We start from the raw sequence: 17,228 nt of genomic DNA, 5'->3' as shown, positions 1-17,228 counted from the left end.
AGGCCTACTATAAAACATGTTAGGTTGAAATAATACAACCACGTTGGGGAAACTAACACCTTTAACAGACGGTTGAGCAGGAAGTGGAGGGGAAACCCCGAGGCTCTGCACTCAGTGCCCTCACGGCTGCAGTGATTGAGCGTGTGGCGCCATTTCAGATTTAAATACAGACGAGAAAAACATGATGGCGTCAGTGAACCACACCTGGCTCTGATTACAGTCCGCAGTTAGTAAGTAAAATACTAGGATCTCCTCCTTAATATCAGGCCGGTGTCCAGGAACCATCGTCCTCTTACATCCTGTTTGCAAGAAGAAAATCAATTACTTGGTACCGGAAGTAAGTCCGACGGAGTTTTAGAGTTTACTCTATGGCTCACTTGTGTGGTAAAATCACAGGTTAAAGCAATGAATTGAAAATAGTTGAACCAAAACATTGAGTGTTTGGGAAGAGCGTTACTCAACACAAATTTGATACGCCGAATAAATTGAACTGAATGTGATATTTTTGTTGAATGATGCCAGACTCTCCTGTGTTTGCTGTGTGTTAGGCTTTTTGAAGTGTGTCCCCCGTGACTTACCGTAGGGCTGCTGTAAAGTGGTGGTTGTTGTTGAAAACTGTTTTGGGGTCTCATGTGGAGTACACATGGATGTATTTATTACAATACATCCATGGGAGTACAGAACTAAAGTGTGTGTGTATATATATACACACACACACACACACCGGTGCTGTTTCTGACATGGCTGCCTGGGTTACCAATGTTGATATCGTGTACGTATGTATTACATATGCTACATATTGTATGTAGATAAAGAGTTAACAGACATGACAGTGACGGTGACCTTGGAAACAGAAAGTATGTGAATATAAGGATGGTGATAAAGTAAAACCTAAAGAATGACAGTGTCTCCATCCACAGGTGACCACACCTGGTGACCTGAATGGTTTGATGAGGATGAAAATGATGTGAATTGTATGCTGTGGCCTTCAGTAGCCAGATCTGAACCCAGTTTAACAACTACTGACGATAAACACCTTACTAACCTTACTTTCTTTTATTTTTCAACTGTCTGGTATATTATACATCACTGAGATGTTTTACTTGTCTACATTTATTAGGCTGCCACATTATTTACCCGTAAACTATTCATGTTCCAACCATATATCTAACTGACCCCCTCACAAACATCAACGTATATTTGCACCTAGTACAAGTAGGACAATGAAATTAGGCAAATTAGACAATTTATGTGATTCTCTTTGGGTCATTTCTCACACGTGTTAAGACGAAATACATATTATATAAGCTCTAAGATTTAGAACCAAGTTTTTGGGGGTTTTAGATTATTATTTCCTAAAGATGCTTCAAGGTTGAGAAAAATTAGTAAAATCTTACTGTTGTGATAGAAGTTCAGTTTTTGCTGCTGCAGCCACAGCAAGCAACATTCACTCATTTACGCTATAAGTCATTTTAACGATACATCCCTTGTGTAAATGTATTGATTTGCAGGTTCTGGTTTGCCGGTTCTTACGTTAGATGCTGGAGGTTGTGGGCTGTCAAATTCAAGCACTGGAACAAAAGATCTGAGCAGTAAAATAGAAGCAGAAATGGAAAGAAAGACTTCCGCTGGGACAGAAGATTCGGGCCGTGTGAAAGGGGAAAGATTGTACCTAGAAAGAAGTAAGTGCCTTCACTGACACCACACTGGCTATTTGTGCTCACGCTGACTACAATCAGTTTATGTTGTTGTTTTAATACTGTCACATTGATTCAGTTAAACTCAAGCAGCATTTATCGTGGAGCATGACAAGCTGAGACTGTTCCAAGAAAGATATTTCGTTTTATTTCTTTGAAGATGTTGCACTGTTTTAAGAACTGAGTAAAAGAAAAAATTCCAAACAAAATACTTCATTGTGCTTTAGTAGTAGATGGTGAAAAAGTGTCATGTGAGCAGGATGAAGATGAGAAATGTGTGAGAGGAAGGTTGGGGCCCATCTCAAAGCCTTAAACATCAGTGTATGTTGTCCTCTAGTGGCTTAAAGTGGAACTGCACCAAGAACATGCCAATGAACAACAAAACATTCCCTTGTTATTCTTTCATAATTCTTTATTTTTTTATTATTGTAATCATTATAATTACTCTGTTGTTGATTTGTTATTGTTTTAACTAAAAATGTATAAAGACATTTTCTGCTTTTTGAAATTGGTGTCATCCTGTCATGATTTTTAACAGACAATTTTTACTCAGAAAATTTACTTAAAGCAGCACTTACAAACATCGGTCTGTCTTCTTTTCTTATCACACAGACTGAAGTTTAGGTGCGCTTTTATTCATGCATTTTTCTTATTGTCAAACTTGTCATCTGTAACATTATCTTCCTTTGAATCCTTGAGTGTCTGTCTAAATGCTCACTTTGCTTTTAACTGTGGTTTCACTTGTGTCAGTTTCCTGGTTCTGAATCTAAATGACTGCTTGAATTCAAATGAGAAATTGGCTTTTCAGAACCACCCACTACACAACACAGCATGTCTGTCATTTTTCTGCTTTAACTGTTTGGGTATACTACGCTGGCAGTCACACACTCGAGTCATTCTGGTCTACAACTTGCTGCCACACAAACGGGTTGTGTTGTCACTAATGACAAGCTCAGAGGTGGATTCTACGTGGTGAGAAAGTTTGTGTGAGTGTTGTCTCCCGTCGGCCTGGAGTAGTTAAAAACTCTCTCCCAAGCCATTGAACAACTTAATGTTACATTTTTAAGGGGTATTTCCAAAAGTAAAATTAAACGCATGTATAAAAAAACACCACTGATGATCCTCCTAATCCACATAGAGGATTTTCAAAAGCCTAATTTTTTTATTTATTTATTTTTTTTCCCCAAGTTCAGTGAAACAAGTGAACAAACGCAGAAAACGGTGACGTGAGAAGGTTTCAGACTTTGGTGACGTTCTTTATATTCAGAGTGAAATTCAGATTTGGTCCGGACCTCTGGATAATGTTTTGGAGCTGAAACACAAATCATTTTAAACTCATTATATTCAGGTCCCCGGTTCAGCGTGCAGTTAATAATTACACTATGATGTTAGACCATGCAGGCACAATGAATACTGAATTGGTTTTAAGAATTTTTATCAAAGAAATAATGGACAGAATTGGAGATTAAACTAGCGAGTTACCTCTTGTAAGATCAGAGTAACTGTCCTTCCATTTAGCTCAAACCTGGACTGAACAGCTGTCTGAAGGATTGCCACAGCTGTGGGACAAATAAAAAGATGCTTAAATACATAATCATCAATCATGTCAGACTTCTAGGTGAATCATATTCCACAAGTTTAAAATGCACCTACTGTTGTTTATTGAATTAGACGTGGGAAGGACTGTTGTCTGGCTTGATTGTAGAAAGGGAGTAGTCGTCACGGGTGAAAGCCCCGGAGTAGAGGAGGTAAAGGGTGCTGGATAAACATTAAAATAAAGTAGACCACATTTGAAATCTAGGCAGTTTAAGTTACGAAAAAGCTCAATACATTTACTCACAGTAAACATATTAAAAAGAATCAGCGGTCGGAGCACTCACTTGACTGTGCAGCACACAAGGCCAAACCAGAAAACAGGATCAGCAGCAGCATGTTGAAGCTTTCTTTTTTCGTATTTTTAAAGAGTGTGAAATCTGTCATGGGAACGTGTTCCTTCTGCTCCCACAGAGCCCCTGGCTACTTTTGTTCTGTACAAGGAAATGACACCTTTTATTCAAAGGGTGTGGCCTATAAAAAAAACAAAAGATAACTCCTCAAAGAAATGTATGGGCTGGAGCAACTCGAGCAGAAAAACGAGGTTAAAAAAAAAATCCTGTCAGAATAAGACTCTTTCTAAGGTTGTGATTTGTTTTATTATTTACCAGTGAAATACAAAGTTTACCAGCCACTAAGTAACCAAACATGTTTTTGAAATATAGAAAAAGAACTGAAAAGGATTTTGCTGCTGCAGTTCCAAAACCTTTTGCTATTAAATAGTTTTAGTTTAACTTAAAATAACCATAAATGAGTTGAGGCAGAGTTGTAGCTACTTTTTATTGAGATGTCTTTGAGTCAGAGAGGAACACGGATCATGTTTCTAGTTCAATCTGTTCTGTCTGTCTACACTCTGTGGGCACACCCAGTTTTTTTTTTTTTGTGATAATGGAGTCAGGATGCGTGACATTTACATTAATAAATATAACTACAGTGAAATTAAGAATAATAAGATTTTTAACTCATGAAAATACAGCATAACATCACACAACTATCCTCAACTATCAACCTCTCTTCACAACTTAAATAACATTTCAGAATAATGCGACAGTTATTCCGTGCAACTATGGTTTTTTTAACTTCCTGCTGCTGTTGCTGCTGCTGCTGCTGCTTGCAGAACTGGAACGTCTGGAGGTGGTGAGAGGATCCACAGTCAGATCCAAGCCCAGTTCCACAGTCTTCAGTACGGGGGAATGAAGTGCAGGGGCCCTGGGGCTGCTGCTGGCTGAGGAGGCAGGAGACCTGTAACACAGAGTGAATATCTCATTCAGAAAGTTTCTTCACAATCAGTGTGGAGTGTCTTTCTCAGCCCCTATTAACAAGAGACTTTAGTACACAATCAGCTGGTCAATTGACAACAAAACCCTCATCAATTCTCTGCAACAAGATTCCCTGGAGAAGAGGCTTTATCGAGGAAGTCTGACCTGAGAGAGGCAGAGCTGCTGGAAGAGCTTGTCTTGGAGCTGCGGTGGCTGGTCGGAGTGGAAGAAGGAGACGGAAGAGACAGATTGGCCTGAGAGAAACAGCAGAAAACAAGTTAAAGCCACTTTAAGCACTGAAATCCCTTTATTGACAGTAAAGCACAGCTGATCATGACTTAATGCTGAATATAAATGCTTAATATAAAAATAATGCCGTGCCAACTATTTGATACCTGGAGGAAGTATTTCTCCAGCACTGATCTGAGATCAGGCCTGTCCTCCATGGCCTCATTCAGCATCTTATCGATACTCCTGTTGAATTCTTTCAACTCCCTCAGCTTAATGTCCTTTTCTTCAAAAGTCTCAGTCTTTGTGTTTTTCGCTGAGCGGATCTCTTTGGTCAGCTTAGAGCTCTGCAAACAGTAGGACAAAACAAAGTGAAAATATGATTACAGCAACCACTATACTGTATATAGTACGGGACACCTGCACTATATATAGACTCACACATTCCTCCTTTACTGTTCAATGCCAGTGCATGATGTGCACAGCTCTGGGTTGTGTCCAACAAGATGAAACAAATCAGCCTGATTTCCAAACAATTTAAGTGTTGCAATAATGAAAGACATTATGAATTGCTAGCCGAACTGGTGCAGGTGGACATCAAACCTGTTTTTTTGCCCTGTCAATCTTCTCCTGCTGGGAAGAGATTTCTTTGTTCAGTTTAGTCATGAGTGATTGTTTGTGCTCCATCTTATCTTCCTCCACCTGCTCTTCTTGCAGCAGACTCTCCAAGGTATTGTTCATGTCCTGCAAATGGAGAGCGACACACAAAAACACTCACGTAAGCACACAAAAGCAAAGCGCACACAGATACAGAGATTCGTGCACATTCACTGGATGACTCAGACAGATAGCGGTGCTGAGGGTTTTCTTTTACCTAATACTCTAACAGGAACACGACTCAATAACACAAGTTACAAATGGAAAAATTGATTTATGAATAGTTGGTGCAACCCAATCTAGAGCAAAGAGTATGATTTGTCATGGAGATTAACATGACAATGATGATTGTTTACTTTATACCATTAACTATTATGAACAAAAATCATAATAATTGAGAAGAAGGCAACACATTTAATGTAAAAATAGGTTGACAATGGAGTTTAAGGTGTTTAAAATGTGTAGAAGATGTATTCTGAATGCAACACAAAGACATATTTTGTGTAATGGGAAATGAACTGTTATAAGTTGAGGTATTCAGTAGTCAGGAGGCTAATTGCTTTTTCTACGTGGTCTGTTCAACACTGTCTAGAAACATGAATAACCTGTAAGTCCTGTTGGAGCTCCTGTATCTGTCTTTTCTTGTACTTTAGTGTCTCTTCAGCCGCCCTGAGCCGCTCTTCTAACTTCAGTTTTTCCTGGTATTCTGGGCCTAAGACAAAAAAAGACATAAATCACATAACTTCCTGCTATTGATCCCTCCTAAGAGTGTGGCTGCTGAGTTGCTGGTTTTATACGTACTCGATTCATTTACTTTGTTGAGGGATTTGCGAAAAGCTGAGTTGCTGTTGTTGAACAACTGGATGGTGTTTTCCAGAGCTATATTTTCCAGCTCTGTCCTGCATATTTTAGCATCTAGATCGTCTCCCTTCCGCTTGAGCTCCTCTTTCTCTTGTGCAGCCTGGTGAAAAGGACACGACAGCAGTCATTCAAAGTGCTGTTACAATCTCCAGTCAGCTTCAGCACAGTGTGTGTGTGTGCGTGTGTGTGTAGGTCTCACCTTTGTGATATAGTAAGCCTGTGACTTCTCCTCTTCCCCCTCCGGAGCTGCCATTGAAAGTGTCACTACTTCAAAACGTTTCTTCATCATGTCGATCTTGGCCAGTTTCTCATTCAGTTCAGTACTGAAACAGAATCAGTCGCTAAATTAAGTGACACTGTTCTGTCAAAACCAGATGACGTAAAACACCACTGAAAGCAAAGTTGAAACAAAGTTGAAACAGCAGGTAACAGTTGGGGTTTTTACTTGAGTCTCTGTCTCTCCTGCTCGCTGATCTTGAGCTGCTGGCTGAGCATTTCTCTGTAGACCCTGATCTCATCCTCCCGGTCTTTTATGGCTTTCTGCAGTTCCAGCTTCCTCTTCTCCAAAGACAGCACAGTGTCCGTCTTGTTGTATACCAGATCTCTACAACGCTTGAGCTCTATCTTCATGATATTATGCTCAACCATGTTGTCCTGATGAGGAACACACGAGGTCAACATCATAGTGCATGGGATTGATTTTCATACAGATAGTGCTTTCTTTCCTTTAGCTACATTACATAATATTTGCTATGTTTTTTGTGTAAATTCATTTAACATTGTCTTTAATATAGAACAATACTGACTTAAGTCTTAAGTTAAGATAGGAAGACTACATCCATCAGTGACTTACCTGTTTCCTGAGTCTGAGTCTCTTCAGCTCCTTTTCATTGGTACTACGGAGAAGAAAGAGCTCCTCTACCCTCTCGGTCAGATCTCTCTTTTGAGCTTCTGACTTTTCCATTTCTTTCCTCAAAAAGCGAATGTCATCCTGTCAGAGAGACAGAGACACATGTGAGGAGTAATATTACTCATTTTGTAGAATGATGAAATAACGAGCAGTAAGACTGACCTCAGACTCCTTGAGCGTGTTGGTTAGCATGTTCGCTGTCTTCTTCTTCTCTTCTAGGGCTTTGGTCAACTCTGTGATCTTCATGTCTAGGACTTTTCTTTCATCACCGTGAATGTCACCCTCTAACCGTGCCAGTTTTCTACCCAGGCAGATGATCTTGGACTCCTATAGTGCAAGAAAGTGAGAGGGAAATTTGACTACTGCAGAGGTAGCACTAGACTGGATAAAGCTGGGTTGTGTGATTGTAGATGGTCATGTGTGTGTGTGTGTGTGTGTGTGTGTGTTTTTTGGTAAGCTTGCCTGCCCATTAATGGTCATTTGCTGTCTTATTAAGTCCTCCCCCAGTTTTCTGAGCTGGTTGTCCAGGTTGGTAATCATGGATTTGCTCCTCGAAACGTGGGACACAGAATCCTTCACCTTTGTCTTTGCAGCCTTCAAATGCTCCTTACGACGAAACAGCTCCAATCTGGAGTCACGCAGCTGGATATCCAGTTCCTTCAGCAAATCACAGGCCAACGCAGGGTTACAAAGTAGTATTTCAACACAAAGCTATCTCATTTTAAGCACAATATAAAACGGGCTTGTCATATGTTACAGTTGGGGGTCTTCAACCAAAAGAAATCCCGCTGCATTTATATGATTTTATATAATATATATATATTTTATCAACACTGACATACAGTAGTTGATATTTGGATTGTGTCCAAAAGCTATAAGAAAAAGCAAATAGAAAATGATTAGTTCATGGTTCAGGATAGTGAGACTGCTCACCTTGATAGCCTGTTCCTCATCCTTAAGAAACTGGTCCATCTGGGCAGCTCTCTCCTCCTCACTAAGGGCAGTCTGAGTTACAACTTTGAGCTTCTCCTCCAGCGCAGCATTGTACGCCTTGGCCTCTTTGAGTCTACAGCGAACACATATACAGACAGAGGATGTGTATAAAGCACGGGAGTGAAAATGTATTGATAGAGACACGTTGTAAGACTTCACTCACTTGTTTTTGTTATCCTCTACGTCTTTCTTCATTCTGGATATGTTGGACGTCGCAGACTCCACATCGGACGTCGCTCTGTCCAGTGTGCCCTTGCAAGTAGCCAGCTGCAAGACACATGAGAATCAATTTACTCACTCTTAAAATATGATAGATTAGGATTGATAAAATACTTATGAGATGTAACATGTGAATGTAATGTAACTGTAACATTCTTTGAGTACACATTCGACTATGGCCAAAGTCCTTTGACGAGCAGACCTCATCCTGAAGCCTGATGCAGTTATTTTCCTGCTCCTTCAAATCCTGTCGCAGTTTTACAGCTTGTCGGTTGGCTACGCTTATCTTCCTCTCAGTTTCCCTGTTGTTATTCCTCTGGGTATCCAGCAAGTGCTTCCTCTCCATAATGGTGGCATTCTTTTCCCTGATGTTCTGGTTGGCCTGTGCAAGTTGCTGGATGGATGAAGGAACAGGATAGGAATACAAAAACAGAGTGTTACTAAAGTGCACTGCTCAGTTTGCTTTCACATTCTGGCAGCTTTTGTTGTTCAGAAGTTAATATGTGCTGGTTTGAGTCAGCATGTCTTTTATCAGCAGAAAAGCAAGGTCACAGACTTTACCAGTGCACACTGCTGCATCTCAGTGTCACGTTGCTTCATCTGTTTGATGGTGTTTTCCCACTGGTGGATGAGCTGCTGTGTCTCCAGGTGGGCCTGCTGCAAATTCTCTGTAGTCTTATCCAAAGCAATCTGTTAAAAAAAAAGCAGTGAATTTTTTTTTCAAACACTGTGTAATACTTATACCCCCACAGGGCTAGTAGTCAAGGACAATATCGTATAGATCTGAATTTATACTTATGTAATTCAGTATAATAAGGTAGTTGACGTATAGGAACGCAATGGGTTACATTGTCACATTTGTTTGCAGACATCCTGAGGGATGTGTATTTCAATTTCAATTTCAAACTTCAGTTCCTGTCATCCGTCTCACAACAAAGCAATTTCTTTCCTTCTCTAAAATACCATATGATCGTGATGCGTTTGATTTCTTGCAATGAATGCAAGCTGGACTTTGGCTCTGAAAAAAAAAATGGAAATGTCATAGCCACATAAAGAGTGACAATGTGCAGTTTTTTCTTGCCGTACCTGTGCAGATATAGTCTCAGTCAACTCCTTGTCAAGTGCTTTGCGCTTTTCATTGGCTTCCAGTGTCTTCTTCTCTAAAGCCAGAGTGAGTGACTGTATGAAGAGATTACAAAGCTATTAGCTCAGGAAGAGTCAGAGTTGTAAAGGGCAGTTTAGTTTTATTGTAACTGCTGCTGCAGACAGAATGTAGAGCTTATAGATACTTTTTTTTCATGTTTTCTCTTTACCTTGATCCTCTGCTCATCTTGCTGGGCATACTTAATGATGGCCATTGTGTCCTCGTCTTTGCAGGCTGACTCCTCCAAAAAGACATCCATGGTCTGCTGGTCCCAGTTCATCTGGTTCCTAAACTCCTCTAGCTTCTGTTTGGTCTTGAAGATGTGGTTCTGAGGATATGGACAAAGGTTAGCACATTTAAAGTAGCAATTTGGCCCCAACAGATGCTGTATAATTGTTTCTGTTGTCATGCTGTGAATGGTATAGACCTCTAGCATGTTTCTCCTCTCTGCTAAAGATCGGAGCTCATTCTCCATCTTAGTAGTCTCCTGTGCCAGTCGACCTGTCTCCCTCTCTGTAACGGCTGTGAGGTGTTTCTCCAACTCATGTTCTCTTTCCTTGGCCTTGAACAGAGCCTAAGTGCAGGAAAATCAAAATGAGAAATTTGCAACATATCCTGACACTCTGACTATAACCTAATTACCAGAAAAGATGCACATCTGTCTGACACATGATAAATAAACAACGTATTCTGATATACCTACCTCAGTATTTCCCAGCTCTTGTTGGCCATTTTTGACGAATTCAGTCATTAACTGCTTTTGATCCTTGTTTCTCTCAAGTTTGTTTTCCAGTTGCACCAGCTCATATTCTTTTTTATGAATCTGTAGTTGAGGAAGTCATCAGATTACAGTCATAGCATACATGACATACCATCTGCAGTATGTTTGTTCTTGTGAGCTGGCTAAAAATGGTGTCAGTCACTGTATGCAGTAACAAACATTTGTCTCGAACTGGTACATGTACAGATTTACCGTTTTAAAAAATTTAAAGTTAAAAGCCATCACAAAACATGTCATTAGTGCAGTACAAAACAATTGAGAAAATAGCAAAAAAATAAATATGTATACATTCAGCACATAAAAATGTAATACAGGAACCAAAGACAAATTTTAAAAGCTTATATCTGTCAGGAAGGAAATTTCTCCATCTGGTCATATTGTAGCAGGTGTTATGTTGTTGTAACTTTTGTTGTGTGTAGGAATCCCATTTGGGATGGGCCAGATGTTTAGCATAAAATAAAATTATCATGTGGCTAAACTAGTACATATTAATTTTGTTACAGTAAATTAGCCAGTTGACTAAAAGCAATGAAACCTGTATTTTATTTATAACCTCATAGTCATTTTTGACGATTCATAAATTCCTAAAGTTATTTTGGGATAGCTTAGAGTCTGGATCTCAAATGCCAAACATCCAGCTAAACTAGCTTGGCCACGTTGATTAACTCGCAGCACTATCAATTAACTCGGCAACCATTACTAAGATAAACTATTCATTAGTTTTGTCACAAATGGTAGCCGTAATTTTCCATACTCACCTCCTCTATCAAAGCCTTGTTTTCAACATTGGGTTCAGGAATGGCGAAGTGCTCATCCCAGCCAATCTCAGATAAAACCGTATCAGGAAGATTCGACATTTTCCTGCAGAGTTTGACGAAGCCTCTTCAAAGTAACAAAAGAATAATCCAGAGTGATAACTGCTGTCGATTTCTGTTTCTACAGTTTGCTGCGAAACTGCTGAAGCCGCTGTTTGTCTGTTGTCAGTCGCCCTTAGCAACCACACGTTCCCTTCAATGTTGTTGCCACGAGGAGGCAGCGCGAGACCACTAAGAACACTGCCGCACGGTGCGTAACCAGTCCTGTCCGTTGGGCTGCAGGGGGCTTTTCTACATCTCACGGAAGTTAATAAACCGCCAAAAATATCCAACATGGAAGTTACAAATTCTACACAACATGTGTAATACTCAAGGTAACTCAAAATGTAGTAAACAAAGATGCAGTCTAAAGAGTGTATGTTGAAATGAACATAAAAGTGACTACCAATACCTCAATTTATATATATTGATCTCCCTGAAGGCAAAACTAATCATTTATGTTTTCTTTTGTGAGAAAGAACTTATTTGACATACCCACATTTCTTCTTGTCTAAGACTCCCTTTAGATGTGAAACATAGAGCTCTGGACTTTGGAAAGACTTGTCAGTGGCACCATCTAATTTCCAGTCATTTAAGTTTATGGGACTTTAAAAAAAATAAATAAAAAATAGGTCTTGATTATTTCACTGTCAGCATTTCAGATTGATCACTTGGACTTAGTTTATCCTTTCATGGATATAACATTTGTGTAGTCTCTTATTAAGTGGGCCACTTCTTCAATTTTCTTTTAAGACCTGTGTCAACATTCATCTTAAAAACTCAATTACACAATCTTCTCCACATTGAAAAAAAATGTAATAGTTGAGGACAAATTACCTGCTTATCATAAACCATGACCTCTACAAAACCATCAACAAAAGAGTATTTGTATTGCAGTCAGAGGAACAAACAACTTCTATTTTGGATAGCATTTGACCTAATTTAACACAAAACATTATTCAGTTTTATGAAAGAACCTACACGGTTCCTAAAATATAACAACCTCCAGTATTCATTATCCAATGGCTACTGAGACTAATTTCTCAATGCTTAACCTTTATCTATTCATTTTTAATACAGAAATACACAGAGGCTTGCCAACTTTAAAGATACCAAATTGAAACATTTATTTTATCTTTATACATTTGTGTTTAAACAAACAGCATTATGCTTAAAAAATTACAATCAATGTTTTATACTGACTTGTCACACAAATGTATTGTAAAACAAAAGCAAAATCAGGAATGCACACAAGTGTTAAAATTCAATATTTAAGGATTGACATCTCCTCTCGAATCCTCCAATTTACATTACAATTCAAAGTTGTGTCTATCTACCTGCTTTTGAGCCAAACCTCGTGGGCAAAGATGGTGGCTCCTCTGTAGTTGGCTTGAGCACACACAAAAAAGCCCAATACTTTAGATAAAAGTTCCAAACCACAACAAGCTGACCAACAAAGAGAGATGCCTTTTTATATATGTACATACACACACACATATATAAAGTCTCTGCTGTGTAAAATATTTCAGTCCTGAGGGTTGAAAAGGCAACATAGTTCTCAGCTCAGTGTGGTCCCCTTGTCCTCCTTTCACTGCACTCTATTTTGTAGAAAACTCACATGGATGCTCCTTCAGTGAGAGCAGCCCTTAAACCGCCGTGCTTTTGGTCCCGATGTGCGGCCTTGCAAACTCCACAAAGTCATCAATAAGGACAGGCCATGCTCCTATTGAACATAAAAACAAAACTAGTTGAATAAATTGACTCCAATGATTTCAATATTGTGTAAACCATTGTTGAAGGATGTGAGGGAACAACTGCGGGTCAAAGATGTAAAGAATTTCCCAATACAGCCGACTGTAAGCACTGTACAAACCTTCCTCATCATAATTCGACATGTCATCTGTGATCATTGTGCTGAAGTCTAGTAAGAGGTTCCAAGTGTCCTTAGGAATTGATCTTTTGTGGTGCTCCTGCAATAGGAGTAGGGCAGAGTTGAAGCAACCGAACAATATTTGCATTTTTAGAGTAGTCTTGAGTGTGATTATCAACTTACAACTAAAAATTTGTTCCACAAGTCCAAGAACTTGAATCTTCCAGCCAGTACTAAATTCCAATATGCAATTGCCATTTCTAAATCTGTGAGAAAACCACAAAGAGGTTAATATACATTAAAAAATAAATAAAAAAAACACAAAAGAAGGTATGATGAACATAATGAGACTTACCCAAACCTTTCTGGCCGGGATTCTTTGCAAAATTAAATGTAAACTGGTAAAAGTCCTTAAATTTCCCTTGGTCCTTTAACTCTTGCTCCATCTTTGGCAGCTGAGCTTTTAACTTCTCTATACTGTCACACCTGAGGAAACATAAAGCAAACTTAGTTTTTACTGGACAAAGAGATAACTTAATTTGTTCCTAGAATATTTCAGCATTCAAATAAGCTGTATGCACTACAGTGTTAAGATGTTTGAATGGATCTACAGTATATACATGTAAATGGGAAACAGTTTAAGTGACTGTTTACAAAGACTGCATGGTTACCACATTAACACAATTTAGTCAACATTCTCCGAAACAACCTGAGTATTTACATTAATACATGTGGCATCTTCTGATTTTAGTAACACAATTGAAGGGCATTTTAGATAAATGTCGCAGTCCTTTCATGACCCGCAGACACACTTTATATTGAAATTCTACTTAAAATCAAGTCAGCATTTAAATTATTGTTGCCTGTTTTCCTGTGGTCTGTGAGTTTATAATGCTTAAGTTCACTTCCCAGAAACCAGAGGAGCAGTTTCATGAGAGAACAAAGTTTGTTCTGTTCTCTCGTGTTTGTACAGTCTGAAAAATACATTCTCACCCTTGTTCAGCCATGCCATCCATGAACTCCTGTTTTGAGAACTCGCACTGTGTTGCTGCTCTGAACTTCCAGGCTATGAGGAGGACACTTATACTGGCTGGATCCAAACCCAGGTCATCACAGAACTGCTGGATCCCGTCAATGCCGATCTTGTTGTCATCATGAGGATCTAGAAGTAAGAGTGGGAACAGTGATTATTAATTTTCAGCCCTATGGAAAATTTGTAACAACCCAAAAATTGCCTTGAGCCTTGTTGTGGTGCTTTATTCTTGTACATGAAAAAGGCTTCCCATACCTCTGTATCTGTTGTACAGCTGCTCGAGCTTCTTCTTGTCTAAGACTCCCTTTAGATGTGAAACATAGAGCTCTGGATTTTGGAAAAACTTGTCCGTGGCAACATCTAGTTTCCAGTCATTCTGTGACAGACAGGTCAGTGCAGTCTTCTCATTGGATTGTGTGAAAATCATGAACTGGCGAACTTTATCCTTCTGTGAGGACTTCAGCTTGTTCTGCACAAAAACAAGCACACATCACATGAAACGCAACAACACTGTTGTTGCAATAATACACGATTAGATTACTATGAAAAACAACAATAACACAACGAAACGCATTTTTTCTTTAACACAATAACTACATTTATCAGTTGTCTAACACGATTATATCAACAACAGCCTGCATATGACTGCAGGACTCATACCATCCAAAATGTCACATAATAACCACAAAGGACAGGCTAGTTGTTAGCTACATAAGGACTGAACCATGGTGAAACACACCTAAATAGCAGTAAGAGAACTAGCAATAACAAGCGACCTGACAGCAGTGACCGACTTTCAGTGTGTAAGCTGCCTGGTATCTTTACAATTGTGATAACACTGGACTAGCCATCTAGTCTTAAATCCTGTCGACAATAATTCATAACTTACACTGCTACGGAGTATGTAATTTTGTTTGTCAGCTGTTTTAAATGATAGCAAGCTTAGCTAGCTAACTAGGCGAGCTGGCTAGTCTCACCGTGAGCTAGTTGGCTAATGCTAACGAAGAGAGCTACATTTGTTTTCTTTTTATGGAGGTAATATAGCGTCATTGCCGCACTTTTTAAATTTATATTAACAACATCAAAGTGATAGCTTGTGTATGTAAGAGCTGTTTACATTTGCATTAAGGCACCAGGATAAAAAGAGTCATTTCTTACCATGTTTGTCTTCGCCCGACTCCCTCTCCTCCCATCCAGCTGGCTAACGCGTGTAAAGTTTTCACGAGTCACGTACATTTTTTTCCGGATGAAGGATACCTCTTCAAATTAAAAGCACATAATTAATCGCTTCACGGTGATATGATTTCCTTAAAGGTTAAATATCCCCCTTTCTACAAATTGCATAGCATATTATTCCCATTTATCGTAACACATTATCAAAGTGCAAAACCTTCGAACGAATTTGGAAATATTAACAAGTGTCGCTTTTTATTTTGAAGTAACTTGTCGGAAGTGACTGCAGAAAACCTTTATATTAGCTGATTCCTCCGTGTCTGTCAGACGTCGCGCTGAATGTTCCGAACTGCCCTAAAAAGATTTCAGAAGAAATGGAAATCATACAGACACAGATTTGTGCCTTGGGTTGTACTGAACCTGTCTAAAAACGAGAAAACTCTGCGAAAGGTGACGGAGCGCTCAAAAGACAAACTAGTCCCAGATGTAGAGGTTTCACGGAGCCTGCTGAAGCTTTTCAGAGTACTGCTGAGGAGTCATGGGGCTAATCACTGGGATCTCCGTGCGGCTCAAACTCACTTTCACAGACAGGTAACAAGTGAAGAAGAGCAGTATGAAGGAAATCCAGCGTTTGGGTATGATGCCATGTTACAGACTCTCGGATTCTGCATTGACCGGCAGCCTAGCACTTTGTCCTTTGCAGGAAGTGGAGTGTTTGTCACCAAGGGATTTGTACCCAAAGGAGCTACAGTTGCCATGTACCCTGGCACAGTCTATCAAGCCTATGAGCCTATTCTTCTCCAGTCCATTAGAAACCCTTTTGTATTCAGGTGTATTGATGGTGTCTTGGTCGATGGAAATGACAAAGGCATCTCCAAAATGGTGTTCAAGTCCTGCAGTGGCAGGGACAGAATAGGGCCCTTCATGATGAGTGACACCAGCTGGCTGACAGCCACTCCACAAAACCCACTTGCTGTGGGCCAGTATGTGAACAACTGCTCTAACGAGTTTCCAGCTAATGTGTGTTACCAGGAATATGACGTGCCAGACAAGTTTCCTATCGAGCTCCACCAGTATCTCCCTAATGTCAACTACAGCCAGGACACACAGAGGCCTCTCCGGTGTGTTGTCCTTGTTTCACTCAGAGACATTAAAGCAGGGGAGGAACTCTTCTCCAACTACTACACCATTGTGCATTAGAATTGAAATATACTCCATTGTTCTGCTTTGGTTTCAGAACAGAAGAGAATGAACATTTTTGAAATTCAAACAACATTGTTATCATTGTTTGTATTTAATGGCAAAACCACTCATTTTTAAAAACGTTGTCTTTGTACATTCAGCAATGCTTATTAACAAGTAAGAGCAAAATATGTCTCGTATGGTTTGTTGTAATAGGCAAGAAACAAAACTGCTGTTATTGGTTTGGAAGCATAATGCAAGAATATACAGAAATATGGAAGATTAGTTGAGCCAGGCCACATAAGATATATAGTATAGTATATGCCAGACCTGAGCACATGACAGAAGAGGTATTCAGATCTTTTACTACAGTAAAAGTAGCAATACTGCATTCAAAATGTTATATGTGTGAAATACAAATGTGTTATCATCAAAATATACTTAAATGTTCAGAAATAAACAATTATACAGTATGCAAAATAACCTGTTTATAGTATGTTATTTATTAACTAAAAACTGTGTACACCATGCTGTGATAGAGGTGGAGTTAGTAATGTTGGGTATAGTTTGAACAGTGCATAAATGTGTTCACATGTTTTGGATGAAAACCATAACCTTTTAAGGAACTGGTAACTAGCTGGCAAATAAGTGGAGTGGAGTAAAAAGTACAATATTTCCCTCTGAAATGTATTGGAATGAAAAGTAGCATATAATTGACCTATTCAAGTAAAGTACAAGTACCTCAGAATTGTAAAGTTCAGTAACAGAGACACG

At 39.2% G+C, this 17,228-nt stretch overlaps 3 protein-coding genes and 1 long non-coding RNA gene across 4 annotated transcripts; 2 read left to right on the top strand and 2 right to left on the bottom strand.

Moving 5' to 3' along the window:
• Positions 1–2: 2 nt before the first annotated feature.
• On the top strand, positions 3–1,610 carry LOC111661233 (uncharacterized). Its single transcript, XR_002761205.2, has 2 exons — positions 3–337; positions 1,512–1,610. It is a non-coding gene; the product is annotated as an uncharacterized LOC111661233 (long non-coding RNA).
• A 473-nt stretch (positions 1,611–2,083) lies between these two features.
• On the bottom strand, positions 2,084–11,351 carry ccdc39 (coiled-coil domain 39 molecular ruler complex subunit). Its single transcript, XM_023414737.2, has 23 exons — positions 11,101–11,351; positions 10,265–10,384; positions 9,989–10,135; positions 9,731–9,889; positions 9,504–9,596; positions 8,979–9,107; positions 8,620–8,811; positions 8,362–8,465; positions 8,139–8,271; positions 7,668–7,862; positions 7,368–7,532; positions 7,149–7,286; positions 6,741–6,949; positions 6,495–6,618; positions 6,236–6,395; positions 6,040–6,146; positions 5,381–5,521; positions 4,945–5,124; positions 4,715–4,803; positions 3,578–4,532; positions 3,351–3,455; positions 3,180–3,256; positions 2,084–3,009 (listed from the first exon to the last, which is right to left on the bottom strand). The coding sequence occupies exons 1-20, from the start codon at positions 11,197–11,199 to the stop codon at positions 4,355–4,357; spliced, it is 2,862 nt and encodes a 953-aa protein (XP_023270505.1). The 5' UTR covers positions 11,200–11,351; the 3' UTR covers positions 2,084–3,009; positions 3,180–3,256; positions 3,351–3,455; positions 3,578–4,354.
• Positions 11,352–12,298: 947 nt separating this feature from the next.
• On the bottom strand, positions 12,299–15,350 carry dcun1d1 (DCN1, defective in cullin neddylation 1, domain containing 1 (S. cerevisiae)). Its single transcript, XM_023414817.2, has 7 exons — positions 15,258–15,350; positions 14,355–14,568; positions 14,060–14,228; positions 13,422–13,552; positions 13,250–13,332; positions 13,070–13,166; positions 12,299–12,919 (listed from the first exon to the last, which is right to left on the bottom strand). Exons 1-7 carry the CDS (start codon positions 15,333–15,335, stop codon positions 12,843–12,845), a joined length of 849 nt encoding a protein of 282 aa, XP_023270585.1. The 5' UTR covers positions 15,336–15,350; the 3' UTR covers positions 12,299–12,842.
• Positions 15,351–15,565: 215 nt separating this feature from the next.
• setd9 (SET domain containing 9) lies at positions 15,566–16,937 on the top strand. Its single transcript, XM_023414816.2, has one exon. The coding sequence runs from the start codon at positions 15,612–15,614 to the stop codon at positions 16,470–16,472; it is 861 nt and encodes a 286-aa protein (XP_023270584.1). The 5' UTR covers positions 15,566–15,611; the 3' UTR covers positions 16,473–16,937.
• The last annotated feature ends 291 nt before the right edge of the window (positions 16,938–17,228 follow it).

This window comes from Seriola lalandi, unplaced genomic scaffold (genome assembly GCF_002814215.2).
Source record: "Seriola lalandi dorsalis isolate HSWRI2012SDOR001 ecotype SW California unplaced genomic scaffold, Sedor1 jcf7180002054542, whole genome shotgun sequence".
NCBI classification, from domain to species: Eukaryota; Metazoa; Chordata; class Actinopteri; order Carangiformes; family Carangidae; genus Seriola; species Seriola lalandi.
This window is presented reverse-complemented; position numbering and strand designations above follow the sequence as displayed.

Excerpts from the sequence above, each read along its gene's own strand:
- ccdc39 (XM_023414737.2), bottom strand. The coding sequence starts at position 11,199 with ATGTCGAATCTTCCTGATACGGTTTTATCTGAGATTGGCTGGGATGAG. Across the intron at positions 9,597-9,730 it reads AAGATGAGCAGAGGATCAAG|TCACTCACTCTGGCTTTAGA; the intron begins GTAAAGAGAAAA and ends CTCTTCATACAG. Across the intron at positions 4,804-4,944 it reads TGGAGAAATACTTCCTCCAG|GCCAATCTGTCTCTTCCGTC; the intron begins GTATCAAATAGT and ends TGTTTCTCTCAG.
- dcun1d1 (XM_023414817.2), bottom strand. The coding sequence starts at position 15,335 with ATGTACGTGACTCGTGAAAACTTTACACGCGTTAGCCAGCTGGATGGG. Across the intron at positions 14,229-14,354 it reads GCTGTACAACAGATACAGAG|ATCCTCATGATGACAACAAG; the intron begins GTATGGGAAGCC and ends TCTTACTTCTAG. Across the intron at positions 13,167-13,249 it reads TGTGGAACAAATTTTTAGTT|GAGCACCACAAAAGATCAAT; the intron begins GTAAGTTGATAA and ends CTCCTATTGCAG.
- setd9 (XM_023414816.2), top strand. The coding sequence starts at position 15,612 with ATGTTCCGAACTGCCCTAAAAAGATTTCAGAAGAAATGGAAATCATAC.